At 43.1% G+C, this 19,363-nt stretch overlaps 1 protein-coding gene across 1 annotated transcript in view; it reads right to left on the reverse strand.

Annotated features, from left to right (window-relative positions):
• Positions 1 to 4,220: 4,220 nt before the first annotated feature.
• The window catches only part of HLF (HLF transcription factor, PAR bZIP family member), a 36,508-nt gene continuing 21,365 nt past the window's right edge, over positions 4,221 to 19,363 (reverse strand). The window contains exons 3-4 of the mRNA XM_042032370.1: positions 11,294 to 11,514; positions 4,221 to 8,402 (exon numbers count right to left, since the gene is read on the reverse strand). Coding sequence (XP_041888304.1) covers positions 8,187 to 8,402; positions 11,294 to 11,514 — 437 coding nt within the window. The 3' untranslated portion in view covers positions 4,221 to 8,186. The remainder of the gene's footprint in view (positions 8,403 to 11,293; positions 11,515 to 19,363) is intronic.

Consider the following 19,363-nt stretch of genomic DNA (forward strand, 5'->3'; position numbering starts at 1 on the left):
TTTGCTGCTGATTCCTCCAGCCCCATCCAACAGGGCAGGGCAGGGGGGAAAGGGTAGGGGAAGGCCCGAGGGGCTGCAAAACTGGGGCAGGGAAATAGGTTCCTTCCCTTCGTGGACTCTCCTGCTCATGCCATGCTTCCTCCAGGGCCACTGGGACCTCGGTACTGGGCAACCAGTTCATCTGCAAGGTGGGGCTGGGGCTCAGACTCAGCTGAGCAGGGGGCTGTGTCTTTTCCCAGGGGTGATATTTCTGTCTCCAGGCTGCAGAGGTGGAGACGGAAAAGAAATACATGTTAGAGGAATTAGGTTGCTGGCCCAAAGTCCTGGTTACAATAAATCACGTCTGGCTGGTTTCATCCATCCCAGGTGAAACCTGACTGTTGGCTGCTGTCTGCAGGTGGGGCTAATTCTCACATTTCAGTTAAAATTGGGTCTGCGAATGTGAAAAACGATTGAGCATCATTCTTTTAAGTCCCAGTATGTTTCACACTTCCAGACAGCAGCTGGAGCACCTTGGGCACCTCGGCACTTGCAGCCCCCCGATGTCTCACACGGGGCTGGGCAGAGCCGTGGCACTGGTGGGGTGGCACTGCCTTTGTCCCCTGACCACCGGTGACTTGGATCTTCACGGGGTCTCACCTGCAGCGGCTGCACCAAGGCAGAAGCACCCGAGGGAGGATAAAGGGGATATTAAAGAGGAAAAGCTGGCGGTGTTTCGGAGCAGATCCCAGCGCTCGGGAGCCACTCATGGCTCTTGCGTGACCTCTTGTGTCAGCTGGGAAAGGCTCTCGGCATTCCCACCACGCAGCTCTCCCACTTCCCCACCCACATTTGCATTTAGGGAATGATTACATGTTAAAAAACCCCACCAAAACAATACGCTGCGGAAACGCACCGGTCATAGTCACAGTGACAAATCCTTTTTATTCCGCTTAAATGCAATATTAAGGATTCGTTTTTTCGTCGTCCAGACTTGGCCATGGGTACGGCTGTGTCTTTCTTTTGCTCCGGAATAATTTTTTTTTAAGCAGCTGGGCAAGAGTGATAGAGGATTTAAAGCATCTCAAAGATTCTTAAATTCTCACAGATTTCATGAAAATTGGGACTTGGGTAAAAGAAGTTAAAAAGGAGCAGCAAACCCAGCCCTAAGGCGACCTCGGATGCTCCAGAGCTGCCGGAGCCGGGGCTGTGTCCACCCAAGGAAACACCTCGGGACCGGACTTTTCCAGTCTTTTTTTATTATTATTTTTAAATCACGGATTTTCTGGGATCGTTTCATCCATGAATGACCCCAGGAATGTTAAATCCACCAAATTTATCCTGAAGTCAAAGCAGGTGGATTAATAGGGGAGCGCTAGGACCCCAAAGTGGCAAACGCCCTGTAAAGCTACTCCAAAATGTGCTCTTGGCTCCCATAAAGATGCGTTTGGGGTGTCTCCTGGCTTGCAGTGGAGAGAAGATGGTTTATTTTAAATAGTTACCTATTATAGTTATGCTACTAACTGCGCTATATTAATAAAGCTTCTTAAATAGTCTCTGCACATGTAAATGTGTACTACTAAATACCTCATCATATGTGAAAATCCTGTCATACAGTGCATATAAAAAAGAAAACATCTCCAAATGCATGTTTTATGTATTATTGTTCTATACTTTATATATATATATATATAATAATCAAAAGGCTGCAAAAAGCACACCCAGAGGCAGTCAAGGAGGGTTTGTGTGTTTCTGCACTATAACAAATACATTTTGTACATAATAAATAACATATATAGCAAATACAATCTTTGTAGCCATAAAATGTGTATACAAAAAGCTCTAAATCCACATTAATGAAGAAAATGCTGTTGAGTTGGCAGTGTGAAATGTAATTATTAAATGTCTCTAGTTGTGGGCATGTAAAGATAAATGTGCAGAAACATCTAGACAGGGGTGATGTGTGTATTAGAAGAAACACATGTTGTGTCCCATATAACATTTATTACTATTCATAATAATATAATATATTTTATATATTTTTGAAAAAAATACAAAAAATATAAATTTAGCCTTTAAAAATAAAATTAAAATATAATTTTTTTAACCTTTAAACTACGTTGTTTTATACATGTGTCTCTGCATAAATACATCCATTTTTCTTAAACCTATTTTTCTATCCTGAGAGTGTACATGGAAACCTCTGCGAAAGAAATATGTGTGTGTACAGGGGTGGGGAACACAAGAGCCACAGGGAGTATTTCTGGGTTATTAAACCACATTTTTGGTGCACAATATATACTATATATATTTATACTCAGATATTTACATGTGAGTGATGACAATTTTTAGATGCATCTTCATATAAAAATACTAGAAACCTTATTAATTCTGTTCCATTTGCTATATGGAAATAAAATTATTAAATTTCTGTCTGACTAGACAGTGAGAGGAAGGGGAGTGTGCACGTGTGTGTGCATGTACATACATGTGTCTATGCATAATATAGAAAGTGTAGTAAAAACAGACCCTTATAGAAATAAAATACATAATTAGAAATATAAAAATATTAATCTAGATTATTAAATTCTGCTAAGTATGCTGTTTGAAAATATAATTGAATTTATATCAGTGTATACAACAGTATATGACACTACATATATATATACACATATCTATGTTTAGTGTATATATACATATATAGCTATATATATATATATATATAAACCACACACACTCTCTCTCTGTGTATATATATATAAATATATACACACACAGTTTATAGACACCCAGAGCTATATAGGCACACAGGTGAGTGTGGAAATGTACTTATATATGGGTATATTAAGACAACTCTTGTGCATAATTCAGGGCATGTATCATAAAAGCACCTTTCTAACAATAAAATATTTTTCATGTGTTTTAAAAATGTTTATTCAAGTAGTAAATTCTGGCAGGCTATATGAAATACAGTTATTAAACCTGTAAATATATAAAACATATAGAGGGAGTGAGCTACAAGGATGTGTGTGCCCACACTGTGTTTGTGCATTACAGCAATCATAGTTTGTGCATAACATATATGGCAAAACCAGACCTTTATAACAATAAAATATATATGTATTTAAAGAAAAGAGATTTTAAAAAAGGTTTATTAATAAAATAAGTGCTGTTAAATATGCTCTATGAAAGCATAATTAGCCAAGGTATAGCTCTACGGATACACAGAGATGTATGTGCTTGTGCAGATGCACGTGTGTGTGGTTATTAGACCAAATACACTTTCTGTCTCATTAAAAACCTTTGTATTAATAAAGTTATTTATATATTTATAACAGTGTATAAAAATAGGAAGCTAAAAGCAATTATGATAAATATGGTATATGAAAATGCAATTTTAATTTATATATTTATATACACACATATCTTTAATATGTGTATTAAAATATATGAATTTATATTACAGCTATATATTTAAAACTAATGAAAGCATGCACACACACAGGTTGAGTCAATGTGTTATTAAAACACATTTTGTGCGTAATATATACTATATATATTAAAATGCAGACTTTTATAGATACGTGTGCCTATGTATCATGCCCTGTACCCAGTGATGTATATAGGTACACATGTACACATTTAATAACTTGTATACAGGAAGAGTTAGTGCTGAGTTACAGTTTTTCTCTCCCAGGCTTATTCTTTAGATAAGCTATTTACATAAACTAGATACCTAAAAGCCTGTAGTATGTGTTATCTATCATGTGGTCTATATAAAATATTAGCTATAATGGAGAGTAAAATTAATGAGTTATGTTGTATACTACAATAAAAAGTACTCCTTGATATGCAGCATTTTTATGAATTTACTGTATGAATTTACAGCAAATACATTATCATATCTCATGATATATAAAGTCTATAATATATATATGTAAATGATGCTTCCACTGTACCACTTTATTACTTACATATATATATATTTTAAAAAATAAAATATTTTTGTTAAAATAGTAAATAGCACTAATTATAGTATAATTTGAATTATTTAATCTCATGAAAATGCACATTTGCTGTGGTTATACCCAACCCTGGTGGCAGCTGGGAGGGTTGGGGGACATTTGCCCACCCCCCAAATTAGCTGGGATCCATCCCCTGGTGGGACAGACCAGAGGACGGGGAAGAAAAATTCCCTCCCAAAAGCCCCATGCCCTGATACACTAAAACAAGCACACAGCTGAGAGAAGAAAAATTTAAAAGTTTATTAAACATTAAGAATAACAGACAAAAAAAAAGATTTGGGCTGAACAGCATACAGGATGCAAACCATTTCTTGTCATACAGAGAATTTGATCTATTTGTTAAACTTGTATTTAATGCTGCCTTGTGGTGTTGCCAGAAATACGATGGTTGATCACATGTAAGTTTTAATATAATTCCTTTTTCTTCACATAAAAAAGTCAACAAAATAAAAATAAACTGCACATCTCTATTGTAAAATTACATGCAAAAATAATTTTAAAGCAATAATTGGGGGTATTACAAACCCACAGAGGCAAGATATTCAAATGGGAGGGGTCTGAGCCGATCCCATCCCTGGTGCTCGCTCCAGCCCCTTCCCTGCATTCTGAATTTCTTGCTTTTGTGGATTCAAGTCAGAACTTATTTCCACGGTGCTTGGTTTAGTGACTTCAGCACCACTCAAAACAGAAAAAGAAATACCCCCCTGCCTCCTCTGCCACGGGCTTTCCCATGGAGAGCCCCAAGGTGCTCAGATGCACAAATCCATCTCCAGTCTCACTGATTTGTAGAGGGCATTCTTTTGTAAAAAGAAAAAATCCACTTCTAAGTTTCAGCAAAAAACGAAAGAGAAGACAAGCATTTTACCAATGCTTATAGTGTAATAGAGGTCAGTGAATTATTTAGATAAGCTATTAATTATTCTGCAAATATATATTTCTCTATTTTTATAAAATTACAATTTTTTATACCTACAAGCTCCTTCATGAGCAACAAAGCCATCAGAGGTGTGATGAGCCCAGCTGAGCTGTCCTTGGGAACTGAAAATGAGCTGAACTTTCATTTATTTATTTTCACTGTTATTTCAGGGAGACAACCCGGATAGCAAACCTGGAGAGTTTCCAAGTTTTAAGCCCACATATTTTGCCCTTTTTTTTCCTGTTGTTTTTTTCTTTCCAGGTGAGCTTTTCAGAGCAGCCAGAGTACCTAAGTCCCACAGTAAGCAGGGAGTGCCTAAGTCCCACAGGCTCCTCAGAAAGTCCTCACCCCAAAAGAGACGCTGCAGCCTGTGGCATTCCCAGTCCCAGGATGGGACGAGGAGGCACCAGAGCAGCTCTGGGACTGCTGGACGAGGTAGAGCCTGGAAACCTCTGTGCTCCTCTGTGGCCATGCCTCAATAAACCTGGGATATCCAGTCTACAACCAGTTCCCACCCCTTCCCTGCCCCAAGAAACAGAAGAATTCTGTCTTTTTTTTTTTCCAAGCTGCTGTTTGCATGTTACGTGAAGTTTTGTGGTCACAACCCACCCTAGCAGTGGCACCACTGACCTCCCTCTGCTCTTGGGTCACCCCAAAAACCCCCCTGGTGGGGGCGATTAGAGACTGCTGCAATTTGCTGCGCTGCTGTTAAAGGCGCGTCCAGAGTGGGCGAACGCTGCCACGGCTCCTCGCAGAGGGAAAACCAGGGGTGCTCCCAAGCGGCTGCAGCAGAGGCCCCGAGTGTGCCACACCCTCCTGTCTCCTCCAGTGCCTTCTGCTGACCTTTAGGGAATAACTCACTGCACTTTAAACCTTGCTGTAGCACATGGAAACTCGATTTGCTGAACAAATGATCCGCAGGCAAGTACTGCACGTTATGGAACACCAACAAACCAGGTATGTTTGTGGAAAAATACTGGAGAAATGCCATCCATGCAGGGGTGTTTTTAATGCTGACCAAAATGCTGAGTTCTCTGCAGCCATCTCCTGAAGCATGAGTAATGATTTAATGGAATGAACAACCTTTTTATTTGAAAATAATGTCAGAACACTTATACAACTGTGAGCAAGACATGTAGCACCGTATTTTCCTCACGTTACTAACTGTATGCAGTACACACAGCTGTGTACAGGATCTGAGCTGTTCATAAAAAAAAAAAAAATCAGCTGGAAACAGATTCTAGCAGCAGCAGCAGATTGGAAATGACTATGAGTGGTTTTGTGTTATATATTATTTTTCTGCCATTACAAAATATTGTATTGTCCAATCAATAGTTGACTAAAATCCATGTTGTGCTTTGTCCCTGTTAACCAGTTTCTTTATGTGTTTTTGATGGAAAATAATAAAGTATCTATTTTTCAGTAATATGGAACACCCTGGAAAACCATATTACTTCCATAAAAATTTAATTTAAAGCACAGAACATGCCAGTGTGCCAGGCTTAAAATATTAAGGATTTAAAAAAAGAGAAGAAAACAACAACCAGCAAACCCCTAATCATTTCCTTTCTATACAATAATGGAGAATATATATCTTTGCTATATATTTTAAACATGGAATAGCTTTTCCTTTTTGCTATATATATGTCTTTCAAAATACATTGTCAGTATTTGTACTTGAAAAATACTGTACAAAACGAACATACTATAATTATTCTGTATAAACTTTATACATTTTATAGTATCTATCCTTTTGGTCTAGAGTAAACACTTTGATTGATTGGATTAACCACAGTATATGACAACACCATCCCCTTCTGAAATACACCAGTGTCTCTTACATTCATTTTTCAGAAGTCCACTTTATATTAGAACATACATGTTCAAAAGCAGAGAGTTTAAAACAATAAAGTTCAGAACCATCAGTTCATGTCACACTCAAAACAACAATCACTAGGAAAAAATGGGCTTTGCAAACCAGTGACTTCTTCTAACTGAATAAAAGTGATTTTTTAAAACAGCAAGGTATAATCCACAGAAAATATATTACAAAACATGGGGAAAAACCAACTGAATTTACGTATTTATTCAACTTTTAATCACAAAATGGAGTAACTAACTGAAAACAGAAAAGCCCCTTTGATTTTGACATCAGATCTGATTAGACACTATTTAATTTTGTTCTCCTTTTCAACTAATGATCCTGCTCCTTACACATGCGCTCCCCCACGGCAGGGACACGGTCAGCATGCTCACGGGAACATGTCTGGGACTTTTTGGAACTCCTTGTTAAAGACATTGAGACTCCTTTTGGGTAGGGAACCATCCCACGTCCACTGGGAACATCCGGGCAGCATGCACGCAGGATTATTGCTTCAGGTACAGGCAGTGCAAGGTACACACTCTGTGCTCTACCAACAACTCCTACCTACCTACCTGGGGTCCGTGGAGAGAAAAGGAACCTTAGTAGCTACAGAGAAGCCATTACGGGATCTATCATGAGTATAGCTAAACTCAGTCTAACAGCACTTTTAAATCTGAAGACAATTATCACCAAAACTTAAAAATACAACAAAAGCGATCTATAAATTAATAGTTCTGCAGTGTAGTACTAAATTATTATTTGTGCACTTTATTAGCATGTTAACTTTTCTGATTAGACAGACTTAAAACCATAGCTTGTTACTCTCAAAAAAACCTGAAATCTACTTTTTTTTTTCTTTTTTCTTTTTTTTTTTTTCCTTTTTTTTGTAATTTATGCTGGGATCTTTCCAAGTAAATCAGAAAGATGGAACTGATTACAAGAACATAAAACCCCTACTCTGAAGCAGCACTGAAGGAAAAAAAAAGATAATAAAAAGCTTACTATGGTGGTTCTCAACAGTCCAGGTAAAAATGTGGCACCCTTTGAAGAGGGCTGATAAAAATGGGAAGTGCTGAGATGCGCACGCACACCCACACCCACGCACATGCACACCCATGGACACAGACCTGGGCACACATGTGTGCACACACACACACACGCAGGGACACGTACACGCAAACACAAAGGAAAAAAACAACGAAAAAACCAACATTAAGTCAGTTTTGTTTCTGCTTCTGGTAAAGTGCTGAAGACAGAAAGGTTGGTTTGGGTGTGGTGCTATCAAACAGGAAACACATTGTCCATCTAGTCAAATGCCAACCCGCGACAAAGGAAAAAAAAAGAAAAAAAAAGAAGAAAAAAGAAAAAAACCCAAAACACCCCCACTTCCCCCGCCTCGGATTTACAGGGGGCCGTGCCGAGCTTCGTACTTGGCCAGGACGTTCTTGCACTTGCCCAGCTCTTTCCGCAGGTCGGCCACCTCCTGGCGCAGGGCTGAGTTCTCCTTCTCCAGGAAGGAGGCACGGATGGCGATCTGGTTCTCCTTCAGCCGCCGCGCATCCCGCGAGCGCTTCGCTGCCATGTTGTTCTTTCTGCGCCTGGCCCAATATTTGTCGTCCTGCTCGTGAGACACAGAGAGAGGCGAACAAAGGCGTTAGGTTTTGGTAAATCCAGAGCTGTGCACTGGGAGCTGCTCCCAGGAGCCGCCTCCAGACTGCGGGTGGCTCCAGTGTCACCCCATGGCACGGCGGCACTGGAGTTACAGCTTTGCATGGCACAATCCACCCTGGCAGCGCAGATGCCCTCACATGTTTCTGTCAAAATGTTTACACTAACTCCCTCATCCTCCTGACAGGGAATTCCTCCAAGGAAAAGTGAAGCAATGCTCCGGAGGTACAATCCATCTCCCATCTAGGCTGACCTAGTTAGCACATCCTCCTTGGCGTGCCATGACTCACCCTGCACAGTGGCTGGAGCAGCACTAATTACCTCTGGCCCTGCTCAGCACTGCCAGCCAACACCTGGTTTACTCTCTGTGTTGCTATCACCCATTTCACTTACTGTTCCACTCTTTCTTAATGTTCGAAGCACTCTACAGAACCCCAAAATGTTCCTGTCTGCATTACTAAGTCACTGCAAGAGGATTCCTTGGCACAGTGATGATGGCTGCTCTGGGACCCACCACAGGGATTAATGCAATAGGCTTTGACTGTGGAAAAAAAAGCATTGGTCAGAAATAGGTCCACTACCCCTGAGATTCCATAAGCTAACATATTCCCAAAGTGTTATCCCTGAAGACTTGCCTCTAGATCACCTCACTGCATTGGTGTATCAATGACTCGAAGTAACTACTGAATTTCACCTGATTTTTCCACTCTTCCAATGAAGTGGCCTTCAGCAAAACGGCAGCTTTGATGTTGCTTTGTAACTGTATTAAGTTCTAGAACTTTGGAACAACTCAGGAAATACAAAGTGGGCAGAATCTCTCGTGAAAAGTGAAATTCTGTCCCCTGTGGAGTAAGAGTGATGCAGCCACTCAACCCTCAAACTGCCTGGCCAAGTCACAGAGCTCAAATTTCCTCTTTCTTCATCTTAACATGCTTCCATTTCCCTGTGCAGCTCCCAAGGACTAGCACAGGGCAGGAGACCCAGCTGCTCCTATGCTGCACTGAGCAAACACCCACCACTCCTGGGTCCTTCAGCCTGGCTGAATCCTGCTGCTCTGCACTTTCTGCTGCTGCACAAGACAAATCAGGAGCCAAACAACTTCTGGCAGGAGGGCTCTTGAACTGCTTTCTACCAGTTTGGCTCAACAAAGTGTGCAGGAATGCTGATCTGGAGCCAGCATTATCTCTAAATGGCTCTTCACCTGTACTTAGATGCGACCCTGCAAAATCCTCCAAAAAAACAAGCGTGCAGCAAAAAGCTATGACCCAAATCTTGTTTATAATTTCCCATCTCATTCCACTCCATAAAAATCAGCTTTAAGCAATTTATTAGTGTGCCACCTAGGCTTCATCCCTCTTTATTTTAACAAATTGCTATGGCAAATCCCTTAATCCAGGCCTGAAAGAGGTAAGGCTGGCATTTCCAAATCACATGCAGCCCAGAGACGATTGACTGGTCTAATCTGCTTACCCTCCCCCAGAACCCAGAGGCTGCTCCACATGCCAGGGCAGGAGCAGCACGTGGGTCAAGTGTTCTGCAGTGAGTCAAGGGCAAGCGATGGGATGATCCCCAGGGAATGAGAGACCCTGAACTCCTGCTTCACTCCTGTGCTGCACTGCTGGGTTCAACCTCTGGCCAACAGGACCAAAGCCTGCTTTGATGAATAAGGGTACCTGGGAGACGTGACAAAGGGAGAAACGGCACCGAGGAGCAAACTCCAGCCATTCCTGTAGCAAACACCTCTCCCTTGGGCACTGCAGCCCAACAGGCCATCACAGGCAGTAAAACTTGCCCAGGCAAGCAGTAAGGTGCAGGCAAACCTTTGCAAAGGAAAGCTGAGTGACAGCAACCTGAACACTACTGGAATTGTGATTTCTGTGCTTTTAACTTGTACCACAGCATGCTTAGGGATAAAAATAGCTTCTTTCTCTAATGCTATCAATCTGGTGCAAACACATGGTATCCTAGGCTCCCTGCACGTGCAGCCAGGGATTCCCACTGACTCCAACAGGCTCTCAGGCTGTGTCTTGGGGGCAGTAGCAACAGCAGAATGTAATTCTGCCCTGACTGCCTCTGATAAAAGAGATCCTCTCTTGGAAAGCACATACCAGGAAAACAACTGTGCAAGTAATGTTCAGAGTGTTTGATAACCTGGATCAGTTGATCAATTTTCCTACTATCTTCATGCACTTTGCTCTTCCCTTCTCAGAAGCAGTGAGTGGCACGGACTCTTTCTTTTAAAATATCGATGTAGTATTGTACTTTACATATTGTATTAAAACACTTCTCAGCAGAAAAAATCTGTTTTCTTCTGTTTTCCTACCACTTGTCTAGATTCTTTCACCTGTATTATTGAATATATATTAGTGAAATACAGTTTTTACTATAGTGTTCTCATTCATTATTAAACACAGAGCTACAGGAACTTCCAAACAAGACACAATATACTTCAGTCTGTCATCATCAGGGTCCTCCATTCTCCTTGAAGGATTCACAGCCTGTGCTGAATAGACAGAGGATGAAGAAAAAGGAAACATGATCAGGCTGTTTCATAAGTGGGAAATATGGGACAAAGCAAGCTTGTCCAAGGTCAAACAGGAAGTTTCTGGCATACAAAGGAAATGAATATTGAGCTCATGAATTTCAACTGTTGCATAACTAATAAGGGACATCCTTCCTTCAGTCTCATTCAGAACCCTGAACAGTTTTATTCTATGGCAAAGTCAGATTTAGATTGAAAGATTTACCTTACATGACAAAACACATTAATACTCCAAACCTGTACCTCAGTGAGGAACTAGAGACCCTATAGCAATCACCTCGTCACCCGTTCCAAATTACCTTCAGGTCATCTGGGATGAAGACTTTGCGAGCTTTCTTAATCATGGGCTGGGGTTTCAGCTCTTCTTCTGAGAACTTGCGCTTGCGAGGATCAAACATTTCCTGGCCAGGAATGCTGGACAGAGCAAGATCTGCAGGGTCAGGTTCATAGCCAACAGGAACTTGGATAGTCTCAGGATCAATGGGGCTCGGTGTGTTCCGGTTTGCTGGCAAGATCTGACCTACAGAAATACAGGATAAATACAGCTGGGTTAGAAAAAATATGTTAATTGTATCAAAAGACATGGATTTTAGAAGATCTCTACATACTTTACAAGTAGTAATTGTTTCAGCTTTCCCTTCAGATTTGGTATCTACTCTTGCTAAATATTAGATTGTCCATTCTGCAAGGCATATATTCTGATCCAGACATGCTCATGGCCTTTATATTCAGAATCTGTTCCTAACTCTGGTTGCTAATGTCGGATTCCCACGTAGCATCACTGAATCCAACATTGAGTTGCACTGACTGTAGGCAGAAGATACGTTGCTCCAACCTGTGCCACTTCATTAGGATCCCATCCTCAGGAACAGATCGTAAGTACTGTCATTTAGTTCAGATTTATCAGCACACTGTAACTCCTCCCAGTTATACATTTGAGGGTGTGTTTATTTTACAATCAAACAACGTACTGTACTTGCCATGGATAGCATCTCATGGAAGTGTACTTTCAGCTGTGTTGAAGTACTCCAAGGACACTGCTATTTATTCTCCATGAAATCCTACCAGGGATATTCTAAAAGACAGTGAAGGAAACCAGCAACATGAAAGGCTACAACGATTCCTTAAAGATGCTCTGCAGAAATGAAGAAGACACTTATCAATGCTGCATTTCTCTTTTATGGTATATAAAATCTAATGAAAAGGAGCATATCCCCAGAAAATGAGTGATATCACTCCCATTTTTCTTTTTTTTTTGATTTTAGATACAGCCTTCAAGATCCTACAGCACCAGTTTGGGCACCATTCCCACTAAAAATCCAATTTAAAATCTCAACCAAAGGTTCCAAAAATAGGATCCTGAAGTCAGCTGCCTAAACATGGACTATCCCCGGGGGCAGAATTTTCAGAAGTTTTCACATGCCTCAGAAGTAGAAGCCTCACAGACTTCAGAGGGAGGACTTCTGATTGAAACAGATATTCTTTTATAATTTTGGCTATTTGCTAATTCAACCTTAGCGATCTGATGGCTTTCATGGTAACTACAAAAACATCCTGTGGCTGCGTAATATTTCCTTACTTGTGCCCACATCTGCAATATTTAGGGTGTAAAACAGTAAACATTATATGTCGTTTCTAATTCCAGGCCAGCATTAACAATGCAGGTTTTATTTTAATAATACGGGAACCACACGGAAAATGCGCTGGGGGAATTGCACTGCGCAGGGCTTCCTAAGGGAGAGCTTTTGTACCTCCTATTTTAGAGCTGATAAAATCAGCTTCCAGGAAAGGCTGGTGAGGGCCGGGGAGAGGAGAAAAGGAGGATCAAAGTTATCAAAATATAGATGTGGCTGCAGGAGAGGAGCGAGAGGAAAGGATGCTGCTGCACGCATTGTGCCACTGCGGAGCGCTGCCGCCCCTGGCTCGGGACGCGCTGCTGGAAACGTGGCGCTTCCCGCTGTCCCCCGTTAATCCAGCCGGGAACTGGCGGTGCCAGCGGCTTCTCCCCGCTCTCGGGGCCAGGAGCGTGGCCTTTCCAGCTGTCCCCCGTTAATACAGCCGGGAGCGGCGGCGGCAGCGGCATTTCCCCTGCCTGCCGCGGGTGGTGGGTGCGCGCTCCCAGCGCAGCGCTCCGGGATAACCGGGACAGCCGGGGGGAGGCTCGGCCCGCACGGCTGCGGCTGCGGGGCGGCTTCTCACAAGCCTCGGCCCTCCTGGAGACGGCGGCGTGCGGGTCTGAGTCACCTCCCTGCCCCGGTGGCACCTCCCGACAAGGGACGCGCACCCCGGCAGCCCCGCCGCCCGCGGGGGCCGATCCCTCGCTGATGGACGGATGGGCCCCACGACCTCGTTTAAAGCACGAAACACAGGAAAAGCTCCTTGGGTGAGTGCCTGTTCCGGAGCGGCCAGGTATTCCTTACTGCAGACAAATACACATATGTATGCACCTACAAATGGTGCACATTCTGTAGTACAGGTAAAAATTAAGCAAGACACGAGCTCTGAGTACTTTTATAGTATTTCTGGTGAGCCTGCAGGGTGCTTCTGAAAGTCAAATGGATTGTGAAATCTGGTCCAGGTGAGAGCCTGTATTTAAATATTGCTGAAGTTCTTGATACACAGTATCAGTTTGCATATTATCATTTATCTGTAATGTGCCATATTACACAATTACATGAGATCTGTAGTCACTGGCCTCAAGAAATTTTACAATATCCCTCTGAAAAAAGGGCAAAAATGCTCCTTTTAAACATGGGAAATCGAGGCATCGCATCTTAGCAATGCAACAGCAAAATAAAGAGGGATGCACCTCCACAGGGATCTGGGACAAGAGATGGCAGTCAAGGTCCTGCCTTGCTCCCTCCATGTACACGTTTCCTCTCCCCTGCTCTAGGAAGTTCTCACGACTACAGACCTGGCCCTTCAGTAAACACAAGATGTTCCAGTGCCAGTGAGAAGCTCGTTCAAGGGAAATGCTGTTCACTAAAGCCTGAACAAACCATGTGTCTAAACACCGTCACTAGGAGCCCCAAGAGTAGACATCCTACACCCACATGGCACACACACCTCTGCCAGTCTCTGTTCTGTCATGCTCCTGCAAATGATCAGCAACTCCATCAAGACCAACAGCGTTAACAAGGGTATCTCAAGCCCCAGGCAGAAAAACCAGTAATGCTTGGTCCAGCATTTTATGCTGGGCAACTCCTAGCGCCCAGGATCTTTTTATTTATTCTATCAAGTTTTGCCAATAGTGCAAGCCAGGAACCTGTCTTTGTTAGTTTGCTGGCCAGTGGCCATGACATCTCTGTGGTGCTGGAACTTGTCGTAATCCAAGATGACAGCGTGGGCTGCGCTGGCCTTGGCTCTGCTGTCACTGCAGGAGTGCAGAGCATGGCCTCGTGTTACATCGCTCCCCGGGCTCCTCTCTCTGGGTGTGCATGGCACTTTCGCTCTGCATCCTCCTGCCAAATTTGTTCGGGGTGTTATTTTTATGCACTAAATTCCTCGCAATCAGAGGTAGGTCAAATAAGCACAGCAATTTGAATGTCATGTGCCCAGCAGCCAACTAATCCTTGCATCACCAAGCTTCCCAGCTGTCACAACAGCCACAGAAAGGGCTGCTCAGAGGCTCTGATGCACACGCAATCAGCCAAGGAGGAAGCCTACTCTGCAAGGTAAGGCCCCTCAGTGCCCAGCATCAGGAGCCAGATGCCTTTGCCAGGCTCTGCATCATTTAAACACTGTGCTCACAATGGCAGCCAAATTTTCACAACAGTGAAGTGGCTGGACTGTTTAATGTGCTTAAGCTTTGTTCTCAATGGGGGCTGATGACTGCCAAGTGTTTTGGAAAGAACTTAGCCCCTCTATTTAAGTTGCTGAAATGAGAACTCTTGAGCATTAAGCTCTTTTGGAAATCCAGCTGCAGAGCTCCACGGTGGTGGTGGCGGTGGAAGCAAGCCGGGAACAATTGTTAATGGAAACTTCCCCTCATACCACCCTAGTGATGTGTCTCAACCATGGCCTGGAGAGACCACAACTATGTCAACACTGGCCTTTTGTCTGGAGCCTTTCCCACTTGTAGAGCTGCACTCAAGCAAGAAGGAGTATGCCAGGACAGACACAGCTCCAGGTGTCTCCTGGCAAAGGGACCAGCAAGTTTTGACAACCCCAGCAGTTCTGCTGCCCTAACATCTTGCCTTTGCTAATGCTTTTGGTGTTGCTATGGCAGATATTAGCATGGTGGAAAATTTTCCAGAAAAAAGGACTCGAAAGAAAGTTAGCTGTTCTAATCCTTTCAGTCGTCGTCCTCCTCCGTCTCCTCCTGGCAGAGACTGCCAGTGAGGAAGTCCAATGTAATGGTAATATTTTCAGTGTGGTTCCTTTTTCAGAGAGAAATGGACTGAGGCCATTCACTTGTGTCATCTAGGTCACCAAATGGCTGGTAAAAAAAAATAGCAGCTTTTAATTGCCTGCAATAATTAAAATTCACAATTCAAAAGTATAGCAGCATTTTTGTATACCTACAAAAACCCAAACGCTGATCTGGTATCATGGGGAGTTCAATCACCATATCCTGACTCTTAATTTCCCCTTTTTGAAACATCCCACCTACCAGCTGTGCCCAGGAGAGTGAAGACGGAAATAACCTCTTCAGCTGCACCACTGCTTGGCAGACTTCTTATCTGTACTGTGAGAAATCCCTGGTAAATTATGTGGAATGCAATTCTGAATCATTCAACTCCCATAGAACTGTGTCTGATTTTCAGAAAATCTCCCTTCTCACAGCCCTTCTACACTCTTCATCAGCTCAACAGCCAGCTGGAGAACAGCGACAAGAGGAAGAAAAGGGAGTGAAAATGTTCTAATCAAAATATTTTTCCCTATTTTTTACACACATTGGAGGGAAATAAAAGAGGAGTTTCTTACTCAATTTATTAGCAGCCCAGAGATAAGATATGTTTGCTAATCATTTTTCTTTATACAAACTGAAGGTACTTTGTGTGTGTCAGTCAGGCTCTGTAAGTGCAGTGGTTAAACTGACAGATAATCCTCACCCAGAGCTGCTCCAGAGCTCTCCCTGTATGTTTTCCAAGCCGTCTATCCCCTTGGCAGCTGGCCAGCTATTTGGGATAGTTCCCTTGCTCTAAATCACAGCCTGTCCTGGACTAATCTGTCATCCATCTCTGCATTAACTGCTTCAGCCTCCAGGAGAAGTTCTCTTACTGCAGAACACACAGCAAGAGCACAGGGATTGGAGACAGGCAAAAACCCCCATGAGTAGCAAAGTAAAAGGGGTATTCTGGAGGTCAAGGTTTATCTACGGACAGCATCTTGTCACTTCCTCACAATATTCTAAGCAACCTTTTATCTATCCTATCTTATTCTATGTAATTTCCCTGCTATTAAGACTGTAGTGTCTTCCAGAAACTAAACCATTTAGGTGAATAGGACTAAAGCCATACACTGGAAGGACAAACCCAACCACTCTCTCTGCCTCGGGGTGAAGAAGACGTTTCACCTCTGGGTGTGTTTATGCAACCAGTTGTTATAGGAGCTTTATTTTCTTCCCAAGCAACAGGAGATCTGTGTATCTTGACCAGGGCTCCAACCCGGCAGAGACATTCCTCTACTCCTTACCTTACACAAACTTGATTCTGCTGAACATGGGGTGACTGCAAACACTCACCACAGAAAGAAGGATCTCAACCCAATGCAACCACAACATAATTCGCTGCTTTTAACACACACTAAAACACTGACACACTAAAGTGTTTTTAAAATCTGTACTTTTTAAAGATATCAGCATTGTTTACAAACCTTGTGCACTTAATTATGAAAGAATTGTCATTTCCCCTCTCAGCATTGCGTGCCTCCTGCTCCAGACCTCTACAGTATTATTTCAGGCAGGACTGGTAGTCTTATTAATATAATCTGACACTTCCCGTTAGAGGATGCTGTCTTCAGTTCCTTCAGCCTTTGCCAGATTTCAACCATTCTGTTTGTATTTCTTGTGCGCCAGCTGTGTTTCTGCCAAAATGGTTCTACAGTTTCCCGAAAAAGGTTCCGCAAAAAATACTTTGTTTTGAACCTGTTAAAAATTTCTGGCAAACTTTTCAAAGCAGTGTGCTAGTGGCCTGTGCACTGGAAAAGATGGCAGCTCCTGGGTCAGTGTTACTTCAGAGAATCACAGAATAGTTTAGATTGGAAAAGCCCTCTAAGATCATGGAATCCAAGCATTAACCCAGCACTGCCAACTCCACATGAAACCATGTCTTCAGTGCGACATCTGCATGTTTCTTAAAAACCTCCAGAGCTGTGATGCAACCACTTCCCTGGGCAGCGTGTTCCAACTGTGGACGAGTTGGAGGAGAAGGGGACAATTTCATTAAGTGATTAGGACTCAAATCTGAGAAGGTGGTAAGGAGGTGAGGAAGGCGAGGATGACAGACTGGCAGCCAAAGATGAGAGGGAGAGAGCCTGGAAGGGGAAGGCTGTTCCAGCAAAGGTTGTGATGAATGCATTAGGTTGAAGAGCACCGTCAAAGGCAACAGGGCAGGAGAGTAACTGTGCTGATGGTACAAACACAGCTCCAGATTCCCAAGTGCCACAGATTCTCTTCAACAAACAATACAGTGGCAAAGCTCCCTGTCCTCCTTCAGCTCCTTACTGTGAGGTGTCATCCTCTACTCACTCCCAGCAGCAGGACAGTGTGGTGTGCAGTCAGGTCCATTTCTACTCATTTCCAATGTGCCTGTTGTAAGAGTAGCACATGAGAAAGCCTAGCTTTTCAATTTGTTTTTAAAATTAAATGCAAGAGCTGTGTAAGAAGCACAGTCATGGTTGCAACAACCTTCAAAGTTCCAATCCCATACTATCTTACTCGGATTCTTTCCTCCTTGAGGAGACACTTGTTTCACCCATTTTGATTTATCCAAATAAACCCATATAATATTTGCCATAAATTATTCCAACCTCCTGTAGAGAAACAATTTCAGGAGTTCCATCCAGCACTGACAACTACTGTATCTGTATGCTTCAGAAACAAGACTCCCATGCAAGAAGGGGCAACACTTCTCTTTGCAGATGAAGAAGTACAGATATTTTAAATCAAAACACCATTCTCTCAGGCTAGCAAATGTTGTACGCATTGGCTGCATTTCAAATTCTCTCATGGGCTTCTGCAGGTGTGGGACACAGGTGAGAGCCACCCAAGGTGTCACACTGGGCTTCTCACAGAAAGGGAAGCAAACACATGGTGTGACACATCCACAAAATCAAATTAACTGTTCAGAATTCTGCTGAAACTTTATGCAAAGTCCAGTCTCTCCAGACAAAATCCTTCGGTCCTTCCTGCCAGATTTTCCCTTCTCCTCCTGCTGTTCCCTGCATCCTCTCACATCTGCAGTAAATGAGGTCAAGATCCAAGATCCTACAGACAACCACTTCCTTCCTGAAACAGCCCTGATTCAGCCCAGAGCTGGTCTGAGCTCCACAGGCAAAATGGGAAAAGGGGAAAGAGAGGATAAAATGTAACTAAAGCCTGCATTTCCAAGGGACAGGGCTTGCTATCCGAGGCTGCACACATGGCCTTCGGTTGTGTCTCGGTTTGAGACAAATTAGGAGGAAAGATCTGAGATGAACGTATCCTCTAATAGAAGGCAGGTTTCAGCAGCCCCTCCCCTACCCAGGTTCGGAAAGAATTTTCTGGGAAAAAAGTGAAAAAAAAGCTGTTTATTTAACAAGCAGGGTGCACACAACCATGAGAGAAAAAAAAAGAATAATGTTAGATAATAAACCTTCTTGTTGTGGAGAAAACCTGGTAGATTCAGAGTCCTTTCTGTAGGTGTGGCTCTGCTCTCTCTGGAGCTGGGGTGCAGCATGGGCCCCTCCAGGCCGTGGTGTGAGGCCTCCCGGTGACGGTGTTCCAGAGCGGAGGAAAGCTGAACAGTTCAGGAGAAGAAGAAAAAGCCAGCCAGCAAACTTTCTTGCCTCAGCTAGCAGGCTAGCTAAAAAGCAAAGAATTTTAACTCTGTGTCTCTCTCCTGAGAAACAGAGCTGAGAGCTGGCTAAAAGCAGGACGGTGCTCCCTCGGCTCTGCAGCGGTGAGAGCGTGGGGAGTGTGTGAGTCCTTGAACACAAACTGCTCTGAAGAATTCACTCGGCTTCCTCCCTCCCCCCCACCACTTTCTCTCGGACCCAGCTTAAAGACACACAACTCATGTCTGGCATAGAGCAGGCGATAGGGGATACAGCATCATGAAGTCACCCCAAGACAGGTTGTGTGTTTGCAGATCTTTGAGGGCTTCACTTGCAACTCCTGCCTGTGGTTAACTTGGAGTGAATGGAATACCCTTTGCCTGCTGGCCCAG

This window comes from Corvus kubaryi, unplaced genomic scaffold, assembly GCF_017639235.1.
Source record: "Corvus kubaryi isolate FWS band 111438036 unplaced genomic scaffold, C.kubaryi_AGA036_p1.0 37353, whole genome shotgun sequence".
Classification (NCBI taxonomy): domain Eukaryota; kingdom Metazoa; phylum Chordata; class Aves; order Passeriformes; family Corvidae; genus Corvus; species Corvus kubaryi.